Raw genomic sequence first — 25972 nt, forward strand, 5'->3', positions numbered from 1 at the left:
TTGATTTCAATGCAACTTAATCGTCTTGGGCATATCGACTTTATATTTTGGACTTTGGATCATAATAATTGTGAAAGTACTTTCGTTGACATTGTTTGATCACGAAAATTGTGCCCTTTGGTATATCAAGCATCCAAATAGTTTCATGGCTAATTTGGATTTGTTGGTTTGTAATATAAATCAAAGTTAGTAATTTACATATATTACTTTAACCTTTTATGGATGTGATGAACTGGATTGGCCATCATTTGTATTCACTCTTTTATATAATAGTTTATTAGCAATATTTATTTGCTGACTCACTTAATGTTATATTATGCTTTTAATGAACGTATGTGATTATGATCATTGATAACATTGAGTGGAATTGAAATAGTTTTGCAAAACGGTGATGTGTGGAGTGAATGGTGCAATCCATTTGGACAAAACAAAAGAGGAATGAAAGAAGTTAAGAGCATGTCAGTACTCCTATGCTAATATCAAGGTTATATGTAAATGGAAATTAAAATGTCTTCAATGCTAATAACAAAACTTTGGTCGTTTATGTGCAATAGTGTATGGGTTTGATGAATAAAGAAAATTCGGTCAATATAATAGAGTCAAATTTTTTTGAATATATTTTATTAAACTCAATTTTGGCGTGGCTGCCACTTTTGTTATTGGTTAGCCTTTTTATTAATTCATCAAGGGAATCATTAATTGATAATTAAAATAGCATTATAAGAGCTATTTGTGATAATTTCAAAAGTGAGGATATAAGCCCAATATTTGATAGTGTTAAACTTGAAAAAGAGAGACAAATTACACACTAATGGGACTGTAACTATGAGGTTTCGCTCTTTGTTAGATACTGTATCTTTCACCCCTAAGCTAGAGGTGTTATTTATTTATAAAGTTTAAGAGACAATTTTATGTATTGATATAGATGACACATGATTATTGTATTTGAGCACATATAATATTATTTAATTACATACACGTTCATATATTTTGAGCATGTGTGAACTTGATTGGATATTAATGTGTTTAATCCGAATGTATGTTTTGTAATATTTCTTTGAATCAAATATATGTTACATGCCTTAGTTGACATATTTGAGTTGTCTAAAATTTGGAATGCACAAGAGTCTGTTATGAGTGCTTATTAAGTAAGCAAGGATGAGGCATTAGAGATATTCATTCATTATAATAATGAAGTTGAGAAATAACTCAATGATTGTAATAAGTTCTTGATTATCGTAGAACTTGTGGGGAGAAGCTATTATTTTCACCAATTATTTGTTCATTGAGATGCTTTAAAAGAAACCACTAAGACACCTTGTGAATTATGGAAAGAGTGATTGCCTTTCTATAAATTCTTTGAATGTGGGGGTGTTTGGTGAAGGTGGTGGCTCCTATTCCTAAATGAGAAAGAACCATTGATTGTGTTCTCGTTGGTTATAGTCATAACAGTAGTGCATAGTGCTTTCTAATTTATAAATCTATTATTCTTATATGCATGAAAATCATTTAGAATATATTTCAAGTGTTAAACTCTCTTAAAAGAAGGTTTGAGTCTATGTTTAGTATCTCTCATAATCAAGAGTTGATGGAAGAGCAGTTGAGCCTAAGTGTAGTAAAAGGACAAACGTTATAGTCGTTTGGTCTAAATTTTCTAATTTAAATGTTAGAAGATGAACTTAAAGCCTCAAAGAAGTGATATCTTGAGAGATGCCTTCTTGAAAAAAAGATTGTCAATAATGCAATAAATCCATCTTGGAAATCTATGCATAATAATTGGTGGATCTAGCAGCTAAGAATTTGAGAGTTGGTGGAATTATTGACTATTACAAGGCAAGACTAGTTGTAGAAGGCTACAAACAAAAGGAAGATGTGAGTTTTCTTGATGTACAATAAACCAAAGGGGTTTATGATTATTGTACAAGGAAACAAAGTGCGTAGGCTTGTTAAATCTTTGTATAGATTGAAGCAAGTTTCATTGCAATGACATGAGAAATATGACAATGAGATGATGTCAAATGAGTTTAGGTTTAATGTGGCTAGTGTGTTATGTGAAATATATCACAAGAAGCTATGTCATTGTGAGATATGCTCATGTATATAGCAGTAATAAAAGCTACCGAGATGATGTTGACCATTAAGTTCAACTCGAAAGATATAGGTATTGTAGATGTGATACTAGAAATAAAATTTTCTAATACATTTGAAGGACTTGTCTTGTTTCAATCACATGAGAGATGTAACGACAGTCTAATGAGAACACCTTGTGTGAAGAGCATGTGTGTTTTTGGGAAGTCTTTATAAACCTAAACAAATATGCATTGTTGGATACTTGTGCCTCCTATTTGTATATATTAGTAGGGCACAGAGTTATGGTAGGTCTCGACATATTTGTTGGAGACATAATACGATGAGGCAGTCGCTCTCAAATGGAAGTGATTCCAGATTATAAAACGGATCCGTAATCAATTTTTTGAGTGGAGAGCAAGTAAACTACTTATTAAGGGGAATGAGGCTAAAGCCTATGACCTAAAGTTTCCGTGATAGTAACCCCACCTAGTTGACTAGAGATCCCAATATCTAGGTTTTCAAAGGGACAACAAAATTGTGGAAATTAGTTTTTATCACTATGGAGATAACATCTCCCACCCATTCCTATGATGAAACGTTTTGAGGAAGAGGAAGACACATTGGTGCACAACACTAAAAAGTTCAAGCATAACCATATCTCAGGAGGGGAGAATGAGAGTGCTCCAGCCATAAAATAGGGAAGCTACAAGGATAAATTGGTGGGGGCAATCCCTAGAGCTTTCAAGCAATCTTTTGGCATTGGTGACATGATGCATGAGGACTTAGAATTAGATGCAGAAGAAGATAAGCCCCAAGAGGGAAGTACCAGGGTGCTATTCTCGAAAGAGGAAAAAACACGTATGAGAGCGCCATGGCAACATGCTCTCATCATCAAGCCTTTTGGCAAAAAGGTGGACTTTTCCTTCCTTGACGCCAAAATCTGTAACATGTGGGCTTCCTCAGGTAGAATGGACTGCATTGACTTGGGATTAGATTATTTCCTTGTAAACTTTGAGCAACTAGCAGACATGGATAACATCCTGAAGAGGGACCCTTGGTTTATTGGGCAACAATTCTAAGTTATAAGGCAATGGGAGCCGGAGTTGAAAGCTTCATCTGCAACTTTCACTTCAGTGGCAGTGTGGATAAGATTGCCAAAACTACCTATCGAATTTTATGAACCTTCAGCTCTGTTGAAGATTGGAAAGGCGATTGGCCCTATTCTAAGAATTAATGCTAACACAATCAATGGGGTGAGAGGCCGCTTCGCTCGCCTGTGTGTGCAAGTGAACTTGGATAAACCCTTGATTAGAATGATTTATATCGGCAAGCTAGAGCAATGCGTACAATATGAGGGTATCAATGGTCCTTATTTCTCTTGCGGAAGGATTGGACATAAGAGGGAGTCTTGCCCCCTACTACATTAGAGAATCGACCCAAGAAATGGGAATGGAGTAGAGCCATGACTCTGAAAACACTGGTAACACTATTCCTATGGACAAAGGGGTGGAAGGGAAAAATGAAGTTTATGGGGAATGGATGGTGGTCTCTAGACGCAAATCTTTCAACAAGACCAAAACCAAGCTCTTGGGATCAGAGATGAGTGACTCGGCCGAGTCATCCCAAGTACCGAGTTCCAACTCGGATTCTAGAACGTTGGGCCATGATAAGAAAGAGGGCAAGAGAAAAGCTAGTCACCTATTGCCTAGAGAAACGCTTAGGGAGGCTCATTAGACCTCCAGGTTAAGTAGAGGAAAACTGGGGGCAACAAAGAGTGTTGGAGACGTTGAAGCTAGCGGGAATGCTAAGTAGAAAGTTAACAACTTGGTTCAATCCCAAAGAGTAGAGGTGGGTCCCAAGCAACTAAAGGAATCTTTTTCCTTTGGAGTGGGCTCGGGCTTCCTAAGTACAAGTGGGTTGAGTTCTACCCCCTTTCTTTTATTAAGCCTAACCAACCCTCACATAAAACCAAAAGGGAAAGACATAGAATCATCCAGTAGAAGCATAAACTCTAGTTGAGATGGAGAATGGGGAAAATTGGGCAATTTGCTACAAAGGGAAAATCATCCCAATAAGGGACGAGACAATCAAGTGGATAAGGCAGGATCCAACAGAGATTTGGGGATGGTTCAAGTTGGATTTGATGCTAGCTTGGAAAAACTTGTTTCCCCTCACGGAGACAAGTAGGAGACTGGGGTGGCTTCCGATGAAAGATGAAGCATAAGTGACCACACCGAATCCTTGGTGAAGGTTCTTGGCAGACAGACCAGCGGTGCCAGTCCCTCCAGTGATTAGCTCGGGATTGTCAGCAACAGAATCAAGGGTGCCAACTTCAGAAAGATCTCTGGCGGAGGCAGAAGTCGAATGGATGCAATCGACAATCACGAAGAGGAAGATACTCCAGACCAGGCCAATCAAATGCTTGATGATGGAGAATTTGCACAGGGTAAAGTTGATGCTATTTACAGAGCCATAGATCAATATGACCATGCTCATCAAAGCTTCGCAGAGCATCATGGGGGTAATCAAGCACTCGATCACCTTGCTTTGTGGGATTCTGGAGTCGAGGATGGAGCTTCATAAGGCATGGAGGTTGAGAGACACTAAAGAGGGCTCCTCTCTGTCCCATTTTGATTCTGCCATGTGCCCAAATAAAATCATGAATATTTTGGTCTGGAACTGTAGGGGGCAATGAAGCCCCAGTTTTGGCAAACAATCATGGATCTTGTAGCTTGGCACTCACCAATCCTTATGGTGATTACTGAGACTAGACTTTCTGGTGCAAAAGTAGACAAAATTATTGAGGGTATGCCTTTTAATGGTGCTGCAGTCGTGGACACTATTGGTTTTGCTAGAGGCATTTGGATGCTTTGGAGATCGGACCTGGTCCAGGTGGATGTTCTTGCAGCAATGGAGTAGGAAATTCACGTGCTCATTCGGGTAAGATCTCAAACCTTTAATTGGATCATTAGTGCTATCTATACTAGTCCTAGGTTTGCTAAAAGATGTGTGTTGTGGGACAACTTAAAAATGTTAGCTTCCCTCCATAACCTTCCATGGGACATTATGGGGGATTTTAACGAAGTTATTTTAGAAGAGGAAAAATCAGGTGGCAATCCCATTAGTCGACGAAGGGTTAGAGCCATTCTTGAGTGCATGGATTCTTGCTAGATGATGGACTTGGGGTTTTCTAGACCAAAGTTTGCATGGTCAAATAAAAGAGAATTAGGGAATCTGATTCAATGAAAACTGGATAGATGTTGGGTGAATTCGGATCGGAGGGCTTATTTCACAGAAGCTAATGTCACTCACTTGGCTAGAATTAATTCGGATCACTGCCCCCTACTGCTGAACCTTAACCCAGACACTGGGCCTACTTCTAATAGGCCTTTCAGGTTTCAGTCAATTTGGCTGAGTCACATGGACTTCCTTGCTATGGTCAGAGAAGCTTGGATGGGTTTGGAAGATAACTTGGAAGGTGCCATCTCTAGATTTATTATGAGAGCTCAGAAATGGAATAGAGAAATTTTTGGTAATGTGTTTGCAAGAAAAAAAGAAGCTTTTGAACTGACTCCTTGGTAAACAGAAAGCACTAGCTAATAGACCCAGCTCCTTCCTAATTAACTTACAAGATCAAATTTCTGAAGAGTACAACTAAGTCTTACAACTTAAGGAGGAAATTTGGGCCATGAAAGCCAGAACCAATTGGGTTGTTTTTAGGGAGAGGAACACTGCCTTCTTCCATTAGTCTACACTTGCTAGAAGAAATAGAAATAGAATCACCAACATTCAAGATGAGAATGGTAATTGGATTCACAATATGGAAGGAATTAAGGAATTATTTTTATCCAGCTTCAAAAAGCTCTATCAATCTGAGCAAAGCTTCTGGCCCCTTGAACACCATTGGAGTTCAGATTGGTGTGCAAGCTTGAATGAAGAAGAAGCTAACTCTTTAGCGCACATCCCCTCGGATGAGGAAATTTGGAGAGCCTTGAAGTCCATGAAACCCTATGAGGCCCCTGGTGTTGATGGGCTGCATGCAGGGTTTTTTTAGACATTTTGGCTCTTGGTTGGTGAGTCAGTAAAAAAAGAAATAAGAGACATTTTTGGAGGGCATGAGGTTCCTGCTTTCCTGAATCAGACTCTTATTGTTCTCATTCCTAAGCAACTGGGCCTTGAATCTGTGGGGCACTTTAGACCCATTAGTTTGTGTAACACGGTGTATAAAATAGTTTCAAAAATCCTTGTTTAAAGGCTTAGACCCCTCTTACCCTCCCTCATCTCGCCCATGCAAGCAACCTTCCTTGAAGGGAGAAGAAGCTCTAATAATGTGATTATAGCTCAAGAAATCATTTATTCCCTTAAGGTTAGGAAATGGAAAGATGGCTACATGATAGTTAAAATAGATCTTGAAAAAGTTTATGACCACCTTGAATGGAGCTTTATCAAGATGGTCCTTGAGCACTTTGTCCTCCCTACTAATATTGTCAAATTGATTATGAGTTGTGTTTCATCAACTTTAACATCAATTTTGATCAATGGTAGCAAAATGGACCCCTTCTAGCCCTCACGTGGTATAAGACAAGGCGACCCATTGTCCCCCTATCTATTCATACTCTGCATGGAGTTTTTAGGTGCTCAGATTTTGAATTTGTGTGAGCAGAAAAGATGGGATACAATTAAAGCCTCTAGAAATGACTGTAGCTTCTCTCAAGTCTTCTTCGCAAACGACCTGTTGTTATTTGCCAAGGAAAATTCCAAAAAATGTGAGGCAATTATTGAAGTGCTTGACAACTTCTGCAATCTAGCTAGGCAGAAGGTGAGCAAGAATAAATCCTGCATTCTATTCTCCTCAAATGTTGCTAGAAGAAGGAAGGGATTATGTAATAAGATGGGGATTAGTGAAAGTATGGATTTGGATAGGTACCTTGGTTTTCTTCTCCTTCATCAAGGCAAGAACGGCAATGCCTTCAATTTTGTAGCTGAAAAGATCCAAGCAAAACTTGCAGGATGGAAGTCTAAACTTTTATCTAGAGTGGGAAGGTTGGTGCTCATCAAGACAGCAGCAGCACCTATAGTGGATTACTACATGCAATGTCATCCTCTCCCCATCAAATTCTGTAATGCAATTGACAAGAAAGTGAGAGACATTCTTTGGGGGTCCACGGAAGAAAAGAGAAAGATGCACATGGTCAATTGGCAAATAGTCACACAACCAAAGGATTTGGGAGGGCTGGGTTTATTCCAAACAAGGCATAGAATCAAGCTATGTTGGCTAAACTCTACTGGAGGCTGGCTATAGAGCATGAGGCCCTCTGGGCTAAGATGCTCATTGCCAAATACCTTTCCACAAGACGATCAACGGAAGAAGGTAGAAAGCTGTCATGCTCAAGAATATGGGCTACCTACAAATTAGGAGGGCCAGTGTATGTCAAAGGGCTTAGGTGGACTGTTAACAATGGCAGATTAATAAACTTTTAGAAGGACTTTTGGTTGCCTTGTGGTCCTATCCGAAAGCTTATTGAAAAGCCTTTAACTCGGGTTGAAGAGCAGTTGACTGTGTAACAATGCGTGGATACAAGACTTAATGGGAATGAGCTCAACATCTCCTTTAAACTTTTGGATCAGGTAATAATCTTAATTAATGCCACACCTTTCTTGCTGAACCAAAACTCTAATGATTCTCTCACTTAGGACTTCTCTAAGGATGGCTTCTTTTCCCTCAAGTCGGCATATCTTCTAGCAAGAGGCTCAAACCCTTTGAACCTAGATACTCCTTCCATGGCGTGGATATGGAAAACTGAAATACACCCACGGGTTCAATTTTTCATTTGGCTGTGCTTACACAACAGCCTGCCCATTGGAGAAGTTCTAGGTTCAAGAGGTTTAAACCTTAATCCAATATGTACTGTGTGCCATTTGGATAATGAATCTATGGACCATTTGTTGCATGGGTGTAACATAGCTCAAAAGCTTTCGCGAAGACTCAAAATCCCTTAAGGACTCTTGTACTCTTTTGACCAACCAGTTGAGAATTGGATGGAGACTAACTGTAACTCTGAGGATTTTTTAGCCATCTGGGCATCCTGTGGAAGATTGTCTTTCCTATGGGACATTGGCATCTGTGGCTCGCTCGAAACAATTTCCTTTTCAGATTTGGAGTTGTTGATAGAACGATCCATACGAAGTGCATCAGAGATAGTGTTGAGTTTTTCTCCATCAGGGCTAAGATAAGGTGCAACAAAATGAAGAAAGTGATCCAAGTGGCTTGGGAAAAACCTCCTACGGGCTGGATGAAGCTCAACTCCGACGGGTCTGCCTTGGGAAACCCGGGGAAGGCAGGAGGATGGGGTTTAATTCGTGATCCCCAGAGAAATTGGGTCAAAGGATATGCAAGGTCTCTCGGCCACACAAGCAGTTCCATAGCTGAGCTATGGGCTTTCAAAGATGGTCTTGACATTGCCAAAGAGCTTGGAATTGACAACCTGATTGTGGAGATGGATGCCTTGAGCATTGTCATGCTAATGAATAATAATTCGACAAATTTATTAATGGAACCTTTGCTATCTGATTGTAGGAACTTGCTGGATGCCATCCCCAACAAGAGGATAGTCCACACTTTTCGTGAAGCAAACCAGCGCACTGATGCGCTGGCAAGATTTGGGAGGAGCTCCATTTCTAATTTTGTTGTTTTTTTACATCCACCGCCTGTGGTGGCTAGCCTTCTAGTTGCTGATAAGGAGGCTTTTTTATGTAATAGACTTGTTTCTTCTTAGTTAATGCTATGATCATGGTTTACCGAAAAAAAGAAAAAAAAAACAATTTTCAAATGACAAACCAACAAGTCAACAACGGCCGTTTGGCGTTTGCAAAGCTAAAAATAACATGCAGGCGCCAAAAAGACTATTAACTTTGTTCCACGTGGCAAACAAATTACAACTTTTCCTGCTCTATCCCTGAGCACTCGGTATCCCAAAGCGTCTAAATCCTGTAATTGTGAAAAGATTCGTGTTTGTTTTTGTAAATTCATGTTCTCATTTTCAGAACATCGTCGGATCACCGAACTCAACAATAAATTTGTCCCGACCATGAGCTCTTCAAACCTGTTTTTATTTTTTATTTTTTGGTTCCAAATTTTCGATCCAAAATCTCTGCTATTCCTTCGGGTCCCTCAATTGAATCTTAAAATCGGGTCTTTCTGTGTTCGGTTCGCTCTTTTATCTACGGATTGATCCCAGTTTTACACCTCGCCGTGCCCTAATTTTGACTCTAGGGTTTGGGATTTTTTCACAATTACGGGTAAATTTTTTGATTTCACCGTAAGGTTTTGTTCGATCTATAAATCTCAGTTGCTGAAGATCCAAAATTCATATTGTGAAAATTTGAGCATTTCTTTGGATTTCTCAAAAAAGTTTCATTTTTCATTTTTAATTATTTGTATGAACTCTGTATTTCTTATATTTCGATTGCTTGTAAATCAGTGTTAAACTAGGATCTAGTAGGGTTTTAGAAGATTTGAGGGTTCTATAAGATTGCTGCATTGTTCACGTTTCGTTCGGTTGTTTTTTCAACAATTTTGCAAGTTACACCAGCTCCTGTAGCTCAGGTATAAAATTATGCTTTCTTTAGTTGATGATACTATTTTCATCTGTGTTCTCTTATGAAGTTGAGCTTTTTAGTCTATAGGAAGGAGTTTATTTGAGGCTTAAATTTTGTGGGATACATAATCATTCTTGCAATTATCATTGGAATGCTATTTAAGCTAGAGCTCATTAGCCAAGTTACAAGGTATGGAAAAGGATATCTAGAGTCAAGAAAGGAATGAAACATTGTAAACCACAAAGTGGCATTTGTTCCCTTGCATGAATCTGAAAAATTATCCTGTTTTTAATTATTTATTTTAGCTTATGTTGGGCTAATTAATATTGTTAGTGGGGGTATTAGGATTAGCCGGTCGATAGAAACGATGATGCAAGTAGATGGTGAAATTTGATTTCGTAAAATATCTGTTACTCCAAATTGAATATCAGATCTTGCTGTCTTTTAAGTTTATTCTTTTGCCGATGGTTCTTGGAGTTGGACCAAAGTGCATTCACTTCCCCAATAGGTATGGGGGTGGAGAGTGAGGTCTCGTGTTCATACCCATTTAGGTATGGTAGTCATGATTTACCTATAAAATAATAAGAAAACGTTTCTTTGTTCCTCTTTCAAAGAAAATGCTTCACATTAAACTTAAGAATGTCTATGACCTCTACTTGTATTATGTATCCACTCTTTTAAAGTATAACCAACTCTGACGTGCAGGGCAAAATGATACACAAACGGCCCCTTGTTGGTGAGGATTCTTATGTAGTTGCTTCCAAGCAACCAAGACAACTGGAACATTCTAGTCAGTGTGCTTGTACTATTAACATTGTCCCTTCCAACAATGCTCCTGAGAAGCCCCAAACTTCAGGTAGGATAGTGTTGCTATTCTTATATAACATTGCTTGAGATTCTTGGTAAGAAAATTGATATATCTTGTGTCATCCTACTAGTTGGCTTGCTATAAATAATATTTTTATTTTATTTTTTTTGCATAGAATGACTTGGCCAAAACATTGACACAGAGATTGGCCATATTGGATGGAATTTCAAATTAGGTTTATAGACATCACTTGGGCTGTTCAGCATTTTCCTTCTCACCTTCCAGAAGATTTGATTTGACTTATTTAGAATGGAAGCACGCTGCAAGCTTTTCTTTTTCCCATGTACATCTTTTTCAGTCAAACAACAGGATGTGACTTTGAATGCTTTTTTCAGCTGATTGGTTTAAAAAATTCATTAAAAATCATTTAAACTGACCATTGACTTGCTCTGAGCCTGTTACAATGATTTTCTTGTCACTTGCATGTGTTTAAATTAGTCACATTAGGACTAGTGCTATCATATCTTTAGATTTCCAATTCAATTTTATACCTGACCTAATTCCCATATGACGATGGTGAAGGCGAGGACGATTTTATTAAATGTCAAGATGAAGGAGGGCTTGTAAATGACGCAATCACTGAAGTCTCAAATGAGACCACGGTATTAGAAAACGGTGCTTCTGGCAGCATTTCCCAATTTTTGTGGGTAAATGGAAGTATCATAGGAGCTGATGTTATGTCAGAGGCAGCAGCTCATTTATCATTTTTTCCAGAATTTTTTGAAGATGAACACCAACTAAAATCTTTATATCAGTCTGATGAGATCTATTCATCCCTCTTCAATTGTCCTACGCAAAAGCTCGTTTCTGTTGGACCAGAGCATCAGGCTTTCGTTCCAGAATGGGGCCTACAGGGTCTTAAGAACTCTTCAGACCATCTGGATAACTCGGATCCTCTGCTTGGTCTTGTACACAAATCAGGTGGAGGCCTCCTGATTGATAATGCTAGTGAGGAGATACTGATGGGTACTCGTGTCATTCCAATGCCTGACCTTGAAGCATCTGCAAATTCTTGCTACAGAAACAGGGGAACCAGAAGTGACTGTAGTTGCCTTGATGAGGGTTCCGTCAGATGTGTGAGACAACATGTAATGGAAGCAAGAGAGAAAATAAGGGAAAATCTTGGGCAGGAAATATTTGAAGAGCTGGGTTTCTGTGAGATGGGAGAAGAGGTTGCAAAGAAATGGACTGAAGAGGAAGAACAAGCCTTCCAAGAGGTTGTTCTTTCTAACCCTGCATCATTGGGGAAGAACTTTTGGGACTATCTCTTGGCAGTTTTCCCTTTTCGAACAAAGAACGACATTGTGAGTTATTATTTCAATGTCTTTATGCTTCGGAAACGCGCTGAGCAGAATAGACTTGATCCACTAAACGTTGATAGTGACAATGATGAGTGGCAAAAAAGTGAACTTGGACTGGCGGATGAAGATGAAGACTCTGTGGTAGAGTCTCCACTTGATCAAGATGCCACTGCAAATCATCAGGAAGATCATGTAGAGGATTGCCTTGATGATATTGAGGTTGAAGAGGAGATAGATGCTTGTAACAATGGTGCTAACATCATTATTCATAGGGTTGGAACAGATGAAGATGATGGGGGAGATATAGATGATATTTCAGGAACACATGTTAGTACTTTCTATGGTGATTGTCATGTTGATATTGGTTTAGAGCTCTGTGGTAAAATTCACGGCAGTAATGGTGAGGATTATGATATTCAAGATGACTCCTGCACATCATATGAGTGTCAGCGTGACAGGGTTGATAGCTGTGGTACACTTGATGGGGAGACTGATGCAAGAGAGTCTGGTGGAGAAATGAAACACTCAATGATACATCTTGTTGAATGTCAAGAAGTTTAATGCATCCCAGGATATTTTTATGAAACATTCCAGGATATGTTTATGAGCCTTGCGATGGTGAAGCTTGGATAATAACAGACAGGGTGGGGGAAATTTTTACCAATTTGCGGTTTGATTGAATTGCTTCATACGAATAAAGGGGTTTCATGTTCAGAGTCTTGCAACAAGGATGGCAAGGCCAACTATCAGCTACAGCTGATTTGTTTCCTCCAGTTCTCTTGGTCCTCTTATGAGTGTAAGTAATCTTTGGGGCATTGATCATTCCAGGCCTTTCAGATGGCAGATGATATTAAACAAGATTTGCATGGTTGTAGATCATCTGCCTTTTAAGGACGCTGGTTAATATAGTTTTCCTTGTAAGATCTCTTACACATTGGAAGATGTGAAGCATATAAAGTATTTTCTCAAGAGGTAGCTGCTCTCCATGAGCGTGTCAAAGTAAGACTCATGGAATTTTGCCTTTTGAGTTTGTGGGTTGCTAAACCCTTATCTGCAAAACACAAATCGTGTTTCCCCCTTTCAGGATCAGCTTGGGATGGGCATATCTAGTTTTGCTAAACTCCATTTCAGAAGACGAAGGCTTCCAACCACACTCCCCCACCCCCCCAAAAAAAAAAATTGATTCCTGTCGAATTGAGGTGTAGTTTGTTATGGAAACTTTTACTATTAATGTTTTATTATTATTTATTTGTTAGTAATTGTGGCTCTTCCTATTTACCTCTTGTATTTATGTTTGTTTGAGGCGTTGAGCGGTGTTATACCAAAGTGGATGTGGGCTCAGACCTTAATTCTTTGCCTAATAAATATGAGCTATTTTTTTTTGCCCGATTTTGATTTTTTCTCTCCATAAACACTTTGCAATGTTTGGGTGTTTGGGATATGCAAATGTGTTTGTGTATCCATGCATATATCAATGACTAACCAAATTACCACTGGGTAAAAGTTAGTAATTAGCTTAAAATTGATATAAGCTGCAATTTGAGGTGTAGACTGGCACGCTTTCAATATGGAAAGAACTTTACTTTATTTTTCTATCATATCTTATAGTTTGAATTAAAAAGCAAAAAAACGACTTGAAAAAAATATAGTAAAAAGGAGTAGGAGAATGTGCGACTCGTGTAGGTTGTTAGTGTGTGTTATATACCTAAGTTGTACATAGTAATTTTAATCACTACAAATCTTTAGTAATTTCAAATCCAAAATCCAAATTCTTAGAAATCTAACCAAATTAGAACTCTAACTTACTTCACCAAAAATCAAAATGTGTCAAATCATCATTGACAATTAATTTTTCTAAACGACTCAAGTCTTCCATCTTATTATAAGTTACTAATCTCAACACATGGTATCCAATATCCCATGCAGCAACACCAACATGGCTCTCTCTCTCTCTCTCTCTCTCTCAAAATACCAAAATCAAAATTAGAAATTGTATTTCAACTTTCCTTCACCATTCATTGTGTTATCTAGGGTGCTGTTACATTATACACTCTTACCGTAATAAACAAGGTTGTTGGCTTAATTTCTAACATCTTAAAGAGGTTAAAGATTTAAACTTTATCAAGCTCAAAATAAAATAAAATAAAATTGCATTAATGATCGCTTGCCACACGGTTTTGCTTGATACCAAAAAGAAACAAGATCATTAGTAATCTTTCATTCAAACATAATTTATGTAGGAAATCTAGAAATCATCAACATCTCTAACCCCAACCCAAAAAGAGGAGAGGTTAGAGGAAGCTTCAGATCAGAACGATGTCTAACCCCAAAGCCAAAATTATGACTACCCATAATGATAATTTGCCCAAAAATTTAAACTAATAAAAAAGTCATAACAAACCATACTTATTCAAGATGATAAAAAATAAAAAATTTAAATGTTATTCCAACACACAAAACCTCCACAAGCATTGCTTTCCCAACTATTAACATTAACAAAATCATTCCCCAGACCCATAGGCATATTCATTGGCTGCATCAGAGATGTTCTTGGCATTCTAAACTCTTCGATTCTGGCCCCCACTTTCCTTCGCACCTCTTGCAAAGCCTTCATATATTGCTCCATCTCCTCCAACCCCATATTCTCATCAAATGGCTCATCCCACCAGAACCCAACATTAGTGTTCTTCATCTTCTTATTCATCTCCTCCATCTCCGCTAAGTGCATCTTTTCCTTTTCCAACTCCTTCTGAAGCTGATCATATTGCCTGTTGAACTCATCCACAGGCACGAGTTCTTGGGACGAGGATGATGAGTCTGACATGCTCTTCCCAGCGAGGTAGCGTTCAAGGATGGTTTCAACATTAGGGTGGCCAAAGCTGTACATGTTCTTCTTCTGAGAGAACACAAATACAGCAACTTCAGCACCACACAAAACACAAAGCTCGCTCGCTTTCTTGAACAGCCCAGTACGGCGTTTTGAGAAGGTTACTTGTTGCTTGCCTCGGTCGTCTAATTCCTTGATTTCTATCCTTTGTCGCCCTATGCTTTTCTTGCCTTTAGTCATGACCCTTTTCTCTAGAACCATGGCTGCTAGTACTACAACTGAACAAATATAGTCAAACAAAAATGCCCAGAAGAAGGAGGATATGGTTTATAACAAATATGAAAGTGGGATTATATTTATAATTGGATACTACTTTGTTTAAGGACCAAGTATCTATAATTTTGCTTATAGTAACAGAGGATCCTTGACTTTCTACACATATTTTCTTCTTTCTAACTAAGAGACTAAAGAGACTGAAAAATATAGTAAAACAAAAATACCAAGAATAAGTAAGAGATTCACACACACACACACAAAAGAGGAATATGGTATAAAACAAATATAAATGTGGGATTATTTTTTTATAATGGGATATTCCTTTGTTTAAGGACCAAATTCCTATAATTTTGGTTGTAGACTATCCTTGATTTTCTAGATCTGTTTTATTCTCTTGCACGAAGATAAAAAATTATCATAATTAGAGTAGTTTTTTTGAGAGGGCATAATTAGAGTAGTTGACGATCAATTTTTGAAATTGGCAAAATTTTCTTAATATTCATTCCTTTTTTGATTTTGATTTTTTTTTCCCGATATGGTCTTGTTGGGCCTGGCCCTTTCTAGGCCCTAGGCTTGTGGAATTTACACCTTCCATTTGGTCTGTATTTTAAGGCAAAGGTCCCTCTGCCTTGCTGCTATGACTAAAGATTATTTAGGGGGGAGAGAGAGAGCGACAAGGGGTGACAATCTCAATAAAATGTGGGAAAAATTAACAGATGCCTTAGAGTAACCACATCAGCTCTTTTAAAAATTTCATCTATTTTACACAAAAAATCTACATTTTCTATTTTACACTATCACTTTTACAAAATACCTACATCAGTTTATCTATTCTAACTCATCTTTTAATTAAATAATCAACTTTATCAAATTTTTTATTATTTCTCTTTTAACTACCTATATACATACCCGCCTCATTCTCTCTCTACCCATCTGAAATTGCTCTCTCTCTCTCTCTCTCTCTCTCTCTCTCTCTCTCTGTACCCATTTTCCAAACCACAGCTCCGACGAGCTCCGACCAACAATCCACCACAGCTCCAACGAGCTCCGATCTGACAATCCACCACAGCTCCGAGCCACGAGCTCCGATCCGACGATCCACTACAGCTCCGACGAGCTTCGATCCGACGATCCACCACAGCTCCGAGCCACGAGCTCCGATCCGACGATCCACCAAAGATCCGAGCCACGAGCTCCGATCTGAGCTCCGATCCACCATCCACAGCTCCGATCCGAGCTCCGACTCACAATCCACACTCCGATCCACCATCCACACTCCGATCCGAGCTCCGATCCACCATCCACAACTCCGATCCAAGTTCCGACCCACGATCCACACTCCGATCCATCATCCACACTCCGATCCAAGCTCCGATCCACCATCCACAGCTCCGATCCGAGCTCCGACCCACGATCCACACTCCGATCCACCATCAACACTCCGACCCGAGCTCCGATCCACCATCCACAATCCACGAGCTCCGTGTTTGTGTATCTCTGTCTTTTTTTTTTTTAGCAAGTGTATCTGTGTGGATGTGTTTGTGCGTGGGGATGAGCAGTTAACTGAGAGAAGAGAGAGAAAAAAACGAGCGAACTGGAAATTATTAAAAAATTGGATAACCGAGCTACAGTACCCGTGTAAATTTACACGGTACTATAGCAATTTGAAGGAGCATGTAAAATATAGACAGTTATGCATGAGCTGATGTGGGCTGTTTTTGATAAAAAAATGTGTAAATTTAAGCATTTTTTTTATTATACACACTTATACAAGAGCTGATGTGGTTGCTCTAAAGGCCATTGATTTAGAAAATATGAATTTTTTTTTACAATTTTTTATATTTTTCATAAAAGTTTTATTAAAATTTTTCAAAAATAATTAATTAACAAATGCCCTAAGTACACCCATTAATTGGACTCATAAAATATAAAAATTTTCATATTCCATGGCATAAATGGAAAAAGAACCGTACAACATATGTTAAGTGTGAGATGGTTTGTCATATTTGTATGTGTAGTAACTACACAATCACCTTCAGTTAAAATGCCATCTTTTGTGCATTATCTGCTTGTTTAGATGGTTACCAATCTTGTCTCTTCAACCTGACAATCAATAAACATTCTTCCCACTTAGCACGGTAGCCACATCAATATTTTATAATCAATGCATATAGATTAAATACAGGAAAAGGAAGTCCAAAACTTGCATTTCCCAAAATACAGTTCTATTCTACTGTTCAACTATTTGAAAAAACAAAATTGAGATACGAAAATAGGTTATTCTTGGAAAAATCAATGACAGTATTTCTGCTTTATTTTGAAGTGGAAGCAAGCTGCAATGCAAAGGAAAGAATATTACTAAACTGTCAAAAAAAAGGGAGGACAAATTCTATGGAGTATCAAGGTTCCAAAAGAGAATGGATGAACAACTATGGGGATTTATCAGAAACAAAAAGAGATATAAAGGTAGTACAAAAAGTTCCAATCTAAGCTATAAGCAGCAAAGCATAGGAAAGCTTCACCTATACATGGGTCATACCAAATCAGCAGTGATAACTAGAAAGTTAATCGTGGCCATGGATGGGAATATCTTTTCTCAGTTAGGAATTAGACCCCCCATTAGCTCATGCTTCTGATCACTTTCAACCCACAATGACTTAAATCCAACATCAACATTAGTATCTTCCTCAAGAATAATTGGGAGATCAATACCAACTATATTAAGGATATCAGAAATCTCTTCCTTTATTACTACGGTCTCTTCAGATATGACCTCATAATTTTTGATTAAATGAGCTCTCTTGTGACCACCCAAAGCTTGACCTGATGCAAAAACCTTAAAGCAGATATGGCACTTGTGCTCTTTTCTCTCCTTGAACTCATAACTTTTCAGAGACACTCTACTTATCTTCTGCTCCTCAGAGTTCTCCCTACATTCAAGATTAACAACCTCAAAATTAGCCTCAGTTTCAGGAACAATATTACTCTGGCTGCTCGTTTTGCAGTTCCAAATTTCCAATACAGGGCAATTTTCAGTTCTGTGTATTGACTGGTGGCCTCCAAGTGCCTGGTATGAGTGGAAATTCTTGTTGCAGGTCTTGCACTTGTATTCACTATTCTCCCAAGAATGATTTGATTTACTTAGGATTGCAGAATCATCAGAAGTACATTTCTTCTTACAAGACTTTCCCCTCAGGTGAGAACCACAAGCAGCAAGCTTGGCTTTCTTGTTCAAACCAAAATTCCTGGATCCTGAATTGGCTGAATCCAAACCATAGTCTTCTGTAAAATCCTCTTCTAATTCTACTTCAGTGGGCTTGTTTGTCATCTCATTACAGATATTCTTCTCCGTCTTATCATTGTATGATGCTAATCCAAACACATCCTCCATTTTAGGCATTTTACATTCACCATTCCTATAAAACTTTTCGAGTGGAACTTCCAGTTCAATCTTTTCATCATCACTTCCAAACCCTAAATCATTTTCAGTGGAGACAATCTTAGAATCTGAAACATAAGAACCAAACTCCTCCACCCTTGGTTTCTTCATCTTTAAAGACTCATTGAATTCACAAGCAAAAATTCCACCCCCATCATCACTGACAACTCGCTTATTTTGTTCCAATGATTTAGCCTCATAAGTGACAGAATCATTATCCGAGAACTCAGTAACCAAATTAAATCCACCCCAATTGCCTATACCCCTTGACAGCATCATCAAGCAGATAGCTACCTCTTCTACATCTTGCTCAATATCAGTACAGGATACGGATTCATTCAAACCAGAAACAAAAGAATTAGGAGTAGTCTTGTACCTCATTCTGTTTGATCTCTTTCTCCGCACCAAACCCTGGATCTCACTGTTGGATTGATTCTCCATTTCTGTCTTACGGCTTGAACTAGTCCATGATTCATCACAGACCACAACTCTTTCAGAGTGACTTTTCCTGTGCCTGTGGGTAGTGAGAGCTTTCAATGACCCAAACCCTTTGCCACATTCTTCACAGTAAATTCCACTTCTCTCTCTCCCGGAGTGATGCCTCATATGACCAAACAGAGCTCTTAAAGACTCAAACCCTCTGCCACACACTCTACAGACAACTTCTTGCCCTGAAGTATCATGGTTAGAGCCTGAAAACTTCAAAGACATCTTGGGTTTTTCTCTTAGGCCATACCTAGTATGCCTACCAATACCATTTTCAATATCCATGTTGCTCTTGCACAACTTTTTCTGTCCTTTGGTGGGATTGTGGTTCGTATGGCTATGACACCTCATGTGACCTCCCAAGACTCTTCCATTCATAAAACTCTTGTTGCAGAGCTTGCACACATGCCTCTGTTCTTGGTCTTGGCCCATGATATTATCAACCAAGCCAATGTAACTGGACAAAGAAACCCAAACAAAAGCTAAAAACTTTTCCAAGAAAGCTCACGTTCTAGAAAAAAAACGAAAGAAAGTTCAACAAACAAAGGAGTCACGCAACACCTAGATGAGAAAAGACCAAGGTTAACAAGAAGATCATGAGGATTCTTGTTTTTTGATGTGTTTGGGAGATACACCTTCGAGGTCCTTATGGAAAAAAAACAAGATCTGAGCCTCCTGAAAAATCTTGCCTTTTGAAGTCTCTCTCTCTTGGGAGCAAGAAATATGTAGACAAATGTGTGGAAATGAAAAGGGATCCTTGGTAGTTTGGCAGTAATGGGTGCGAATTTGGACGAAGAAAAGTATAAAAGAGAGAGTAGAGGGATCACTTTTCCTCTCTAAATTTTTGTTCTCTCTCTATATTTGGAAGGATAAATCTTGCATGGAAAGCAAACTAGCAAAGCAACAATCTTGGGTGGTGTTCCGATGCTACATGCCATTTACTCTACCTGACTCGGGCATTTCAGCAATTATCAGAAAAACAAAAGAAGTTGATTTATTGCTGTTGGTGATTGTTCATTTTTTGCTACATATTGGTGAGCTGTGGTTAACATGTTATTCTCATGTGCAAAATGCATCTCACTCATGGTTACTCTGCCACTTTGTTTTTATTAAATGTGTGGACAATTTTTAGCATATAGAGCACAACATTTTGTCCTTATGAACTGGCAAGGCAATTGGGTGGGACGGGTTCAGATTTTGGGTACCTCATTTCCAACCCTATCCTCTTTTTGGAGTGGGAAAAACTCGCGCCTGGCAAGAATGGGACAAGTTGGGTTTGAAGGTATTTTACTAACCTTAAAAACTTTGTTTTATATTTTTTCTAGAAAATAATATATTTTATTTAATTTATATATTAAGTCATGCATTATGCAGACATAATACTAATTATATCCTATAATTTTTAAGCCTTGCAAGGAACTAATTCCCAATATATATTTTTCCTTCTATAACACAAACATATTAATTTGTTTAATTACCAAGTTCATTGGAATTTTTTTTTTTTTTTAAGAAACAACTTCATCATAGATTATATATATTATAGTTACAATCGGAAAGATATGATTTAAACACTAAACTTTTTTGTTAGAAATACCAAAAGGAGCTAGTTGAGCAACAAGGCTCTTGACCTATCATAATAATAGTATAATACTATTAACCAAGTTTACCAAAGATACAATTGGAAAACAATTTTTGTGTTTTGCTTTTTCTATTTCTATTTTTTTTAGCTTTGAAATTAAATTTTTTTTTTTAATATAGATATAATAATTCGAAGGAGGGGTTAAAAAAAAACAAACCTTAACCATATGTCCTATTTAGAATTAGGATCCAAAGTGGTTTATGAAATTATACCCACACAAAAAAAAAAAAAAAAAAAAGCACAAGAAAATTTCACAATATTTTCATGACATTCTTCTCTAAGTTGTGGTAAAGTTGTGGTAGGACTTGCATAATCTTATTTCTTTTTATCATTATTATTTATGGTATGAAAGGAAAATGCTGAAAGGAATGTAAGTTTTACTATATGAAATTTATAAATTGATGTGATAATGAATGAAATTAGTGGATTAAATCATAATTTTTCCTAAAAAAAAAATTTCATAATTGAATTACTATTTTATGATTAATGACATTCAATTTATAAGTAGTAAAACCCTTGTAGTACTTGCAACAGTACTCTTTGTGAAAATATTTTTTTATTTATTTTTTATTTATAACTTTTGATAACTACTTAAGTAGTTATCAAATAAACTTGTGAGTAAAAGAAGATTTCTCTGAGGTTTTAGAGAACTCTACCTTAATATTTTTTGAGGGGGAACTCTACCATAATATAATATACTTGTTTGTCAAGTAAAGGCTTGACGGCACAAACCAAAACCAGAGAAAAAACCCCTCATCAAAATCAAAGAAAAACCATGAATCCCTTGAAACAAATCTCCCTCAAGAACATCAAATCCCTGAGCCTTGTCGAACCCCTCAAACTCATCAACCTCTCCAAACCGAAACCATCAATAACTCAACAAGTCCGCAACTTGGGCACTAGCCGCAGCGACCCTCACAAGATCAAGCCCCCACGCAACTTGCTGGGCATCCACTTCGTCCCTCAAAAACGAGCCTACGTAGTGGAACGCTTCGGTAAGTTCATACAGATTCTTCAGCCAGGACTTAACTTCTTGATCCCTCTCATTGACAAAATCGCTTACGCTCATTCTCTCAAAGAGCAAGCCATTCCCATCTCTGACCAGACCGCCACCACCGTCGATAATGTCCCCATCGTCATTGACGGCGTGCTTTACATCAAGATCATCGACCCTTTCCTAGCCTCATATGGGATAGAAAATCCTATATTTGCTGTGACACAGCTCGCACAGACCACCATGCGCAGCGAGCTCGGGAAGATCACGCTTGATAAGACCTTTGAAGAGCGTGACAGGTTGAATAAGAACATATTGGGGGCTATTAACAACCATCCTTTGAAAACTCACTGGGGCTTGGAGTGTCTTCGTTACGAGATCAAAGATGTTACCCCTCCTGAAGGGGTTAAGGTGGCCATGCAGTTGCAAGCTGAGGCTGAGCGCAGAAAGCGCGCACAGATTCTGGAAGCTGAGGGGTATTACTAATCTAGACTCTGATAAATTACTAATAAGATCTTTCTATTTGGAAAATTTTGCGATTCTTTGAAAATGAAGTTTTGTTTATTTTAAAAGGGCAGAAGATTTTTTATTTGGTAAAAAGATGAAACAAAATTCCATATAAAGACTTTATTTTTTCAGAAAAATTGGTGTCTTTATGAGTGTCGGAAAATTGTGAATTTAATTATTTAATCAATATTGTTACAGGTTAAGGGAGTCGAGTACGAATGTGGCACATGGGAAGAGGAGTGCGGTGGTACTGGAGTCAGAGGGCGCAAAGATAAACCAGGTGAACAGGGCAAGGGGAGAGGCGGAGGCAATACTCGCAGCTGCCAATGCCACAGCAAAGGGGATTCTTGAGGTGTCGAAGGCAATTACGGGGAAGTGTGGGGTTGAGGCGTCGAGCTTGAGAATTGCAGAGCAGTATATCGAGGCGTACAGCGAGATTGCCAAGGAAAGTACCACCACCTTGGTTCCAAGCAAGGTTGGGGATCCGGCAGCCATGGTGGCTCAGGCTCTCAATATTTACAAGAGTTTGAATGGGAGCACTGGGTCTAAAATAATGACTGCAGCTCGGTAAAGATATGAGAATGCAGAGGTCTGTCTGACTGTAATTGGTGCAGGTGACATGATTTAGTACCAGTAGAATTATGTAGGATTCTAAAACTCTTATATGCATATACACCCATCTTCTCTAGGAAATCTCATTCAGAATGATGCTGCAGATCAGGACCTAATGCTTTTTATCGGATTTGTTTGATCTCATTTATCAACTTTACTCTCCAATATTATATGCTCATATTACTGTCCTGTAAAAGGAAACATGCTATTTCATTACGAGAGATTGCATTAATTAAGTTTGATTAGTTCACTACCTAGTATCTGACACAAGCTCTGAGAGAAGCTCTTGGAAAGGTACTTGATTCTGGACATCTAATGTTCACGGGCAGAAGTAAATTAGAGTAATAAGCCATGCCAGACAAATTGCAAACATGGATCATGCAATGGCTTGAAAGAAACATTTCATTTGCAAATTCAGTTAATTCTTTCTTATAAACGACCAGTTATTATGATCATCATGATTCTTTGATGCATATATCTCCAAAGTATAACCTACTAGTAATTATTAATTGGACTTCCTTAGAAGCTGATTGCACATACAACTTGAAGCTTATAAAATGGCTGAGTAATCAGTAAGTTCTGATTATATTTGAAGGATATAACAGTGTCCTGAAAACATCTTTCACCTGGATGGCTTTAAAAATGACGTTGTCTGCCTGTTTAACTGATCAGTAAGATTCTAAGTAGTTAGCATGCATATACGCACATCTGTATATTGCTTTAGCGGAGAGCTTTCATCATCTGAATCTTATCTGTTTCACTTTCATCCATCATTAACAGTAACAATTCAGGTAGCATAAGTCAGATTATGTTCACTGCATTATCCTGAGTTCTGACTAATAACTACAAACATCTATTGGTTTTAACTTTTAATAGTATGGCGCACCCACCACACATCTAGAGATGCATCATTTTTGTTTAAAGAAAAAACTTAGAGACAAATAGACTGGAAACTAGACCTATCGCATAACCAATGAGAAATCATGATAATTGAGTCAACAATGCCTTCATATCGTATAAATGGTAATCTATTAGTTCACCATTTTATGTGTCTGTAGACTATGCACGCATGCATATATGGTAGTGGTAGAAGTGAGTGAAGAAAGAAAAAATAAATGTGGACATGCAATTAACTGCGACAACAAGCTTTTATCCTCTAGGCAATGCAGTTTTTTACCAGCACAAACCTAAGGACAAATATCTACATTTGTGAATTTGTATGTGCTTCCTAACAACTAATAGCTGAATTAAACTGCCTCACCTAAAAAACTTCTTCTTTAGACTGCTTAACATACACATGAATCTACTAAGCTAATTCTCTATGTTGATAAGAAGTAACCAAACCTAGATTTACTGAGACTTATCATTCGGAATAAAAAAAAAAGTAAAACCTCAGAAGAACAGATCCGGGATTTTCTCCTGTATCTTTGTACTCAATATTTGTTATGGCCACAATGTCATCCTCTTCCTGATATTCAGGCTTCACACAGCGAACAGGCACTGTGACAGACTACACAGTACCCAGGTCTGCATCCGTGGAGACATTAAAGTGGACATTATTATGTGAGCCTTTCTCCACAAAATCAGATAGGGCCCCCACAATATTGCTGGCAGTCTTCCCTTTTGCCTCATCGCTAACAGCACATCGATCTGAGAAGAGGATCATCTTCAAGCGTTGCTTGGCTATTCTTGCATTAGAGTTCCTTCTTGAAGGGAAAAGTATCTTCCATGCCAGGTTTAAAAGTTCAATAAAACTCATAAAAATCAATGGCACTCATTTTTAAACTTCTAGAACCAATGACCCTCACTTGAAACCTAAGAGACCAAAAGTGCTCACTTATTAGACTTCAGGAATCAACATTATATTTTGATCGACTGGCATTGCTTGCAATGGCAAGTAGTATTAGTGACAGCATCTCAATGTTGCTTGTGTTGGCGGTGGTGATGAATCAACCACATGAATGTGTTAACATTAAACTGCCATGAAAACATTGGTAAGGACATCAACGACCTTAAGTAAGATGGGAAGGGTATAAGATGCGAGAACAGAGCATATAAAAAGTTCAATATCCAAACCCTCCTTTCCTTGAGTCTTGACTCACATTCTTCCCATGAACCAATTTTCAGGACAAACAATCTGATTTCAGAAATTGGCTTTAACCAAACATTCAGTGAACTAATATGTAATCGGAAGACCCAGATGTGAGTATCAAGGCAATAAAATTTAAATAATCTCAAAGAAGCTAGCCAGGTTGGTTTCTAAGAAGACGTTTTTGAAAACTAAATATAATTTTAAAAGAAAATAATAAAATAAAATCTGCATACTCTATTTCAACCCGGAATTATACAAATACTTACTCATAGCCCCAATAACATCAACCAAACATTAAAAAACAAAAACAAAACACTTTTTGCGAACCCAGTATATTTCACTGACTTGTTCCCTTTATACTTAGATTTTTTACAATAAGAAGCAAACACTGAGGTAGAACAAGAAGTAAAGGTTTTATAGCTGAGTGAGCACATCACATGTGGAGGAAAAGAATAAAACCTTGGATGGTGGAAGGGAGGTTTGAGAGGAGACGAGCCCATTGTTGCAAAGACCCTCAGCGCCCCAGCAACTGCCATTTCGGTTTTATTCCTTTGGTTTTGAGTTTTCTCAAATGCTAGAGCTGAGCTTGAAATTATGCTACTGTAATGTTGATGAGGAGGGAATAGAAAGAAGGTCGAGGGTATCCGTATCATGATGAATTTGGAAAGGGACTGAGGGTAGTCTGGACTTAAGGAAATTTGTGGCAACAACTAGACCTGATCCATGGTTTTACTCTATAGATTGTAAAATAAAATTCAGCAGCAAAGTTAGTTATTGAGGCGACAACTCCAACTTTACAACTTTCGTACTCAGCGCAACATAAAACTATGTAGAGCAATTTGCTCTGGAATTCATATACAAGAAGTGTCATTAGGTGAAGGTGTCAACAATTACATTATGAAGAGATCTCCTTTAAACAATTTGGAGTGTATGCAATGAATACTATATGATATGGAGCATAAAACAATTGAAGAGGCGACAAAAACCAAGTTTTACTTCTAAAATTTTTGGGTCAATATGAATTTTCAACAAGCTAATGAGGATCAGTCATATATACTCAGGAGATACATCCTCAAGAAAGTCCCTTAATAAGGATCAGTCAAGTACGCCTTCAATTCTCATTAATTGTGCACAAGCCAAAATGGTAAATAAGATAATTTATTCTTATATTCCATCATATGCTGAATATCAATTCAAAGAAAATGATTTTCCAAGCGAAACCTTTCAATTGTTTTGAGCATGATGGCCAAATACAAAAGCTA

At 37.9% G+C, this 25972-nt stretch overlaps 4 protein-coding genes across 6 annotated transcripts; 2 read left to right on the top strand and 2 right to left on the bottom strand.

Annotated features, from left to right (window-relative positions):
• Positions 1 to 9011: 9011 nt before the first annotated feature.
• On the top strand, positions 9012 to 13086 carry LOC142622129 (uncharacterized). Of its 3 annotated transcripts, XM_075795561.1 has the most exons (4): positions 9012 to 9369; positions 9552 to 9676; positions 10375 to 10525; positions 11060 to 13086. In XM_075795561.1, the coding sequence occupies exons 3-4, from the start codon at positions 10381 to 10383 to the stop codon at positions 12397 to 12399; spliced, it is 1485 nt and encodes a 494-aa protein (XP_075651676.1). In that variant the 5' UTR covers positions 9012 to 9369; positions 9552 to 9676; positions 10375 to 10380; the 3' UTR covers positions 12400 to 13086. The 3 variants fall into 3 exon arrangements, with proteins under 3 accessions (XP_075651676.1, XP_075651675.1, XP_075651678.1); XM_075795560.1 differs by having other exon boundaries at positions 9012 to 9676; XM_075795563.1 differs by lacking the exon at positions 9552 to 9676.
• A 1137-nt stretch (positions 13087 to 14223) lies between these two features.
• On the bottom strand, positions 14224 to 15031 carry LOC142636787 (agamous-like MADS-box protein AGL61). The gene has a single exon (XM_075811088.1). It carries the CDS (start codon positions 14924 to 14926, stop codon positions 14273 to 14275), a length of 654 nt encoding a protein of 217 aa, XP_075667203.1. The 5' UTR covers positions 14927 to 15031; the 3' UTR covers positions 14224 to 14272.
• Positions 15032 to 17338: 2307 nt separating this feature from the next.
• Positions 17339 to 19277, bottom strand: LOC142622946 (uncharacterized). Its single transcript, XM_075796516.1, has one exon. The coding sequence runs from the start codon at positions 19242 to 19244 to the stop codon at positions 17538 to 17540; it is 1707 nt and encodes a 568-aa protein (XP_075652631.1). The 5' UTR covers positions 19245 to 19277; the 3' UTR covers positions 17339 to 17537.
• Positions 19278 to 21163: 1886 nt separating this feature from the next.
• Positions 21164 to 22812, top strand: LOC142622241 (uncharacterized). The gene is made up of 2 exons (XM_075795686.1): positions 21164 to 21975; positions 22205 to 22812. Exons 1-2 carry the CDS (start codon positions 21281 to 21283, stop codon positions 22575 to 22577), a joined length of 1068 nt encoding a protein of 355 aa, XP_075651801.1. The 5' UTR covers positions 21164 to 21280; the 3' UTR covers positions 22578 to 22812.
• The last annotated feature ends 3160 nt before the right edge of the window (positions 22813 to 25972 follow it).

Source organism: Castanea sativa, chromosome 1, assembly GCF_040712315.1.
Source record: "Castanea sativa cultivar Marrone di Chiusa Pesio chromosome 1, ASM4071231v1".
NCBI lineage: Eukaryota > Viridiplantae > Streptophyta > Magnoliopsida > Fagales > Fagaceae > Castanea > Castanea sativa.

Coding starts and splice junctions, on each gene's coding strand:
- LOC142636787 (XM_075811088.1), bottom strand. CDS start 14,926: ATGGTTCTAGAGAAAAGGGTCATGACTAAAGGCAAGAAAAGCATAGGG.
- LOC142622129 (XM_075795560.1), top strand. CDS start 10,381: ATGATACACAAACGGCCCCTTGTTGGTGAGGATTCTTATGTAGTTGCT. Junction 10,526..11,059: donor TGAGAAGCCCCAAACTTCAG/GTAGGATAGTGT, acceptor ACGATGGTGAAG/GCGAGGACGATTTTATTAAA.
- LOC142622241 (XM_075795686.1), top strand. CDS start 21,281: ATGAATCCCTTGAAACAAATCTCCCTCAAGAACATCAAATCCCTGAGC. Junction 21,976..22,204: donor CAGATTCTGGAAGCTGAGGG/GTATTACTAATC, acceptor ATATTGTTACAG/GTTAAGGGAGTCGAGTACGA.
- LOC142622946 (XM_075796516.1), bottom strand. CDS start 19,244: ATGAATGGAAGAGTCTTGGGAGGTCACATGAGGTGTCATAGCCATACG.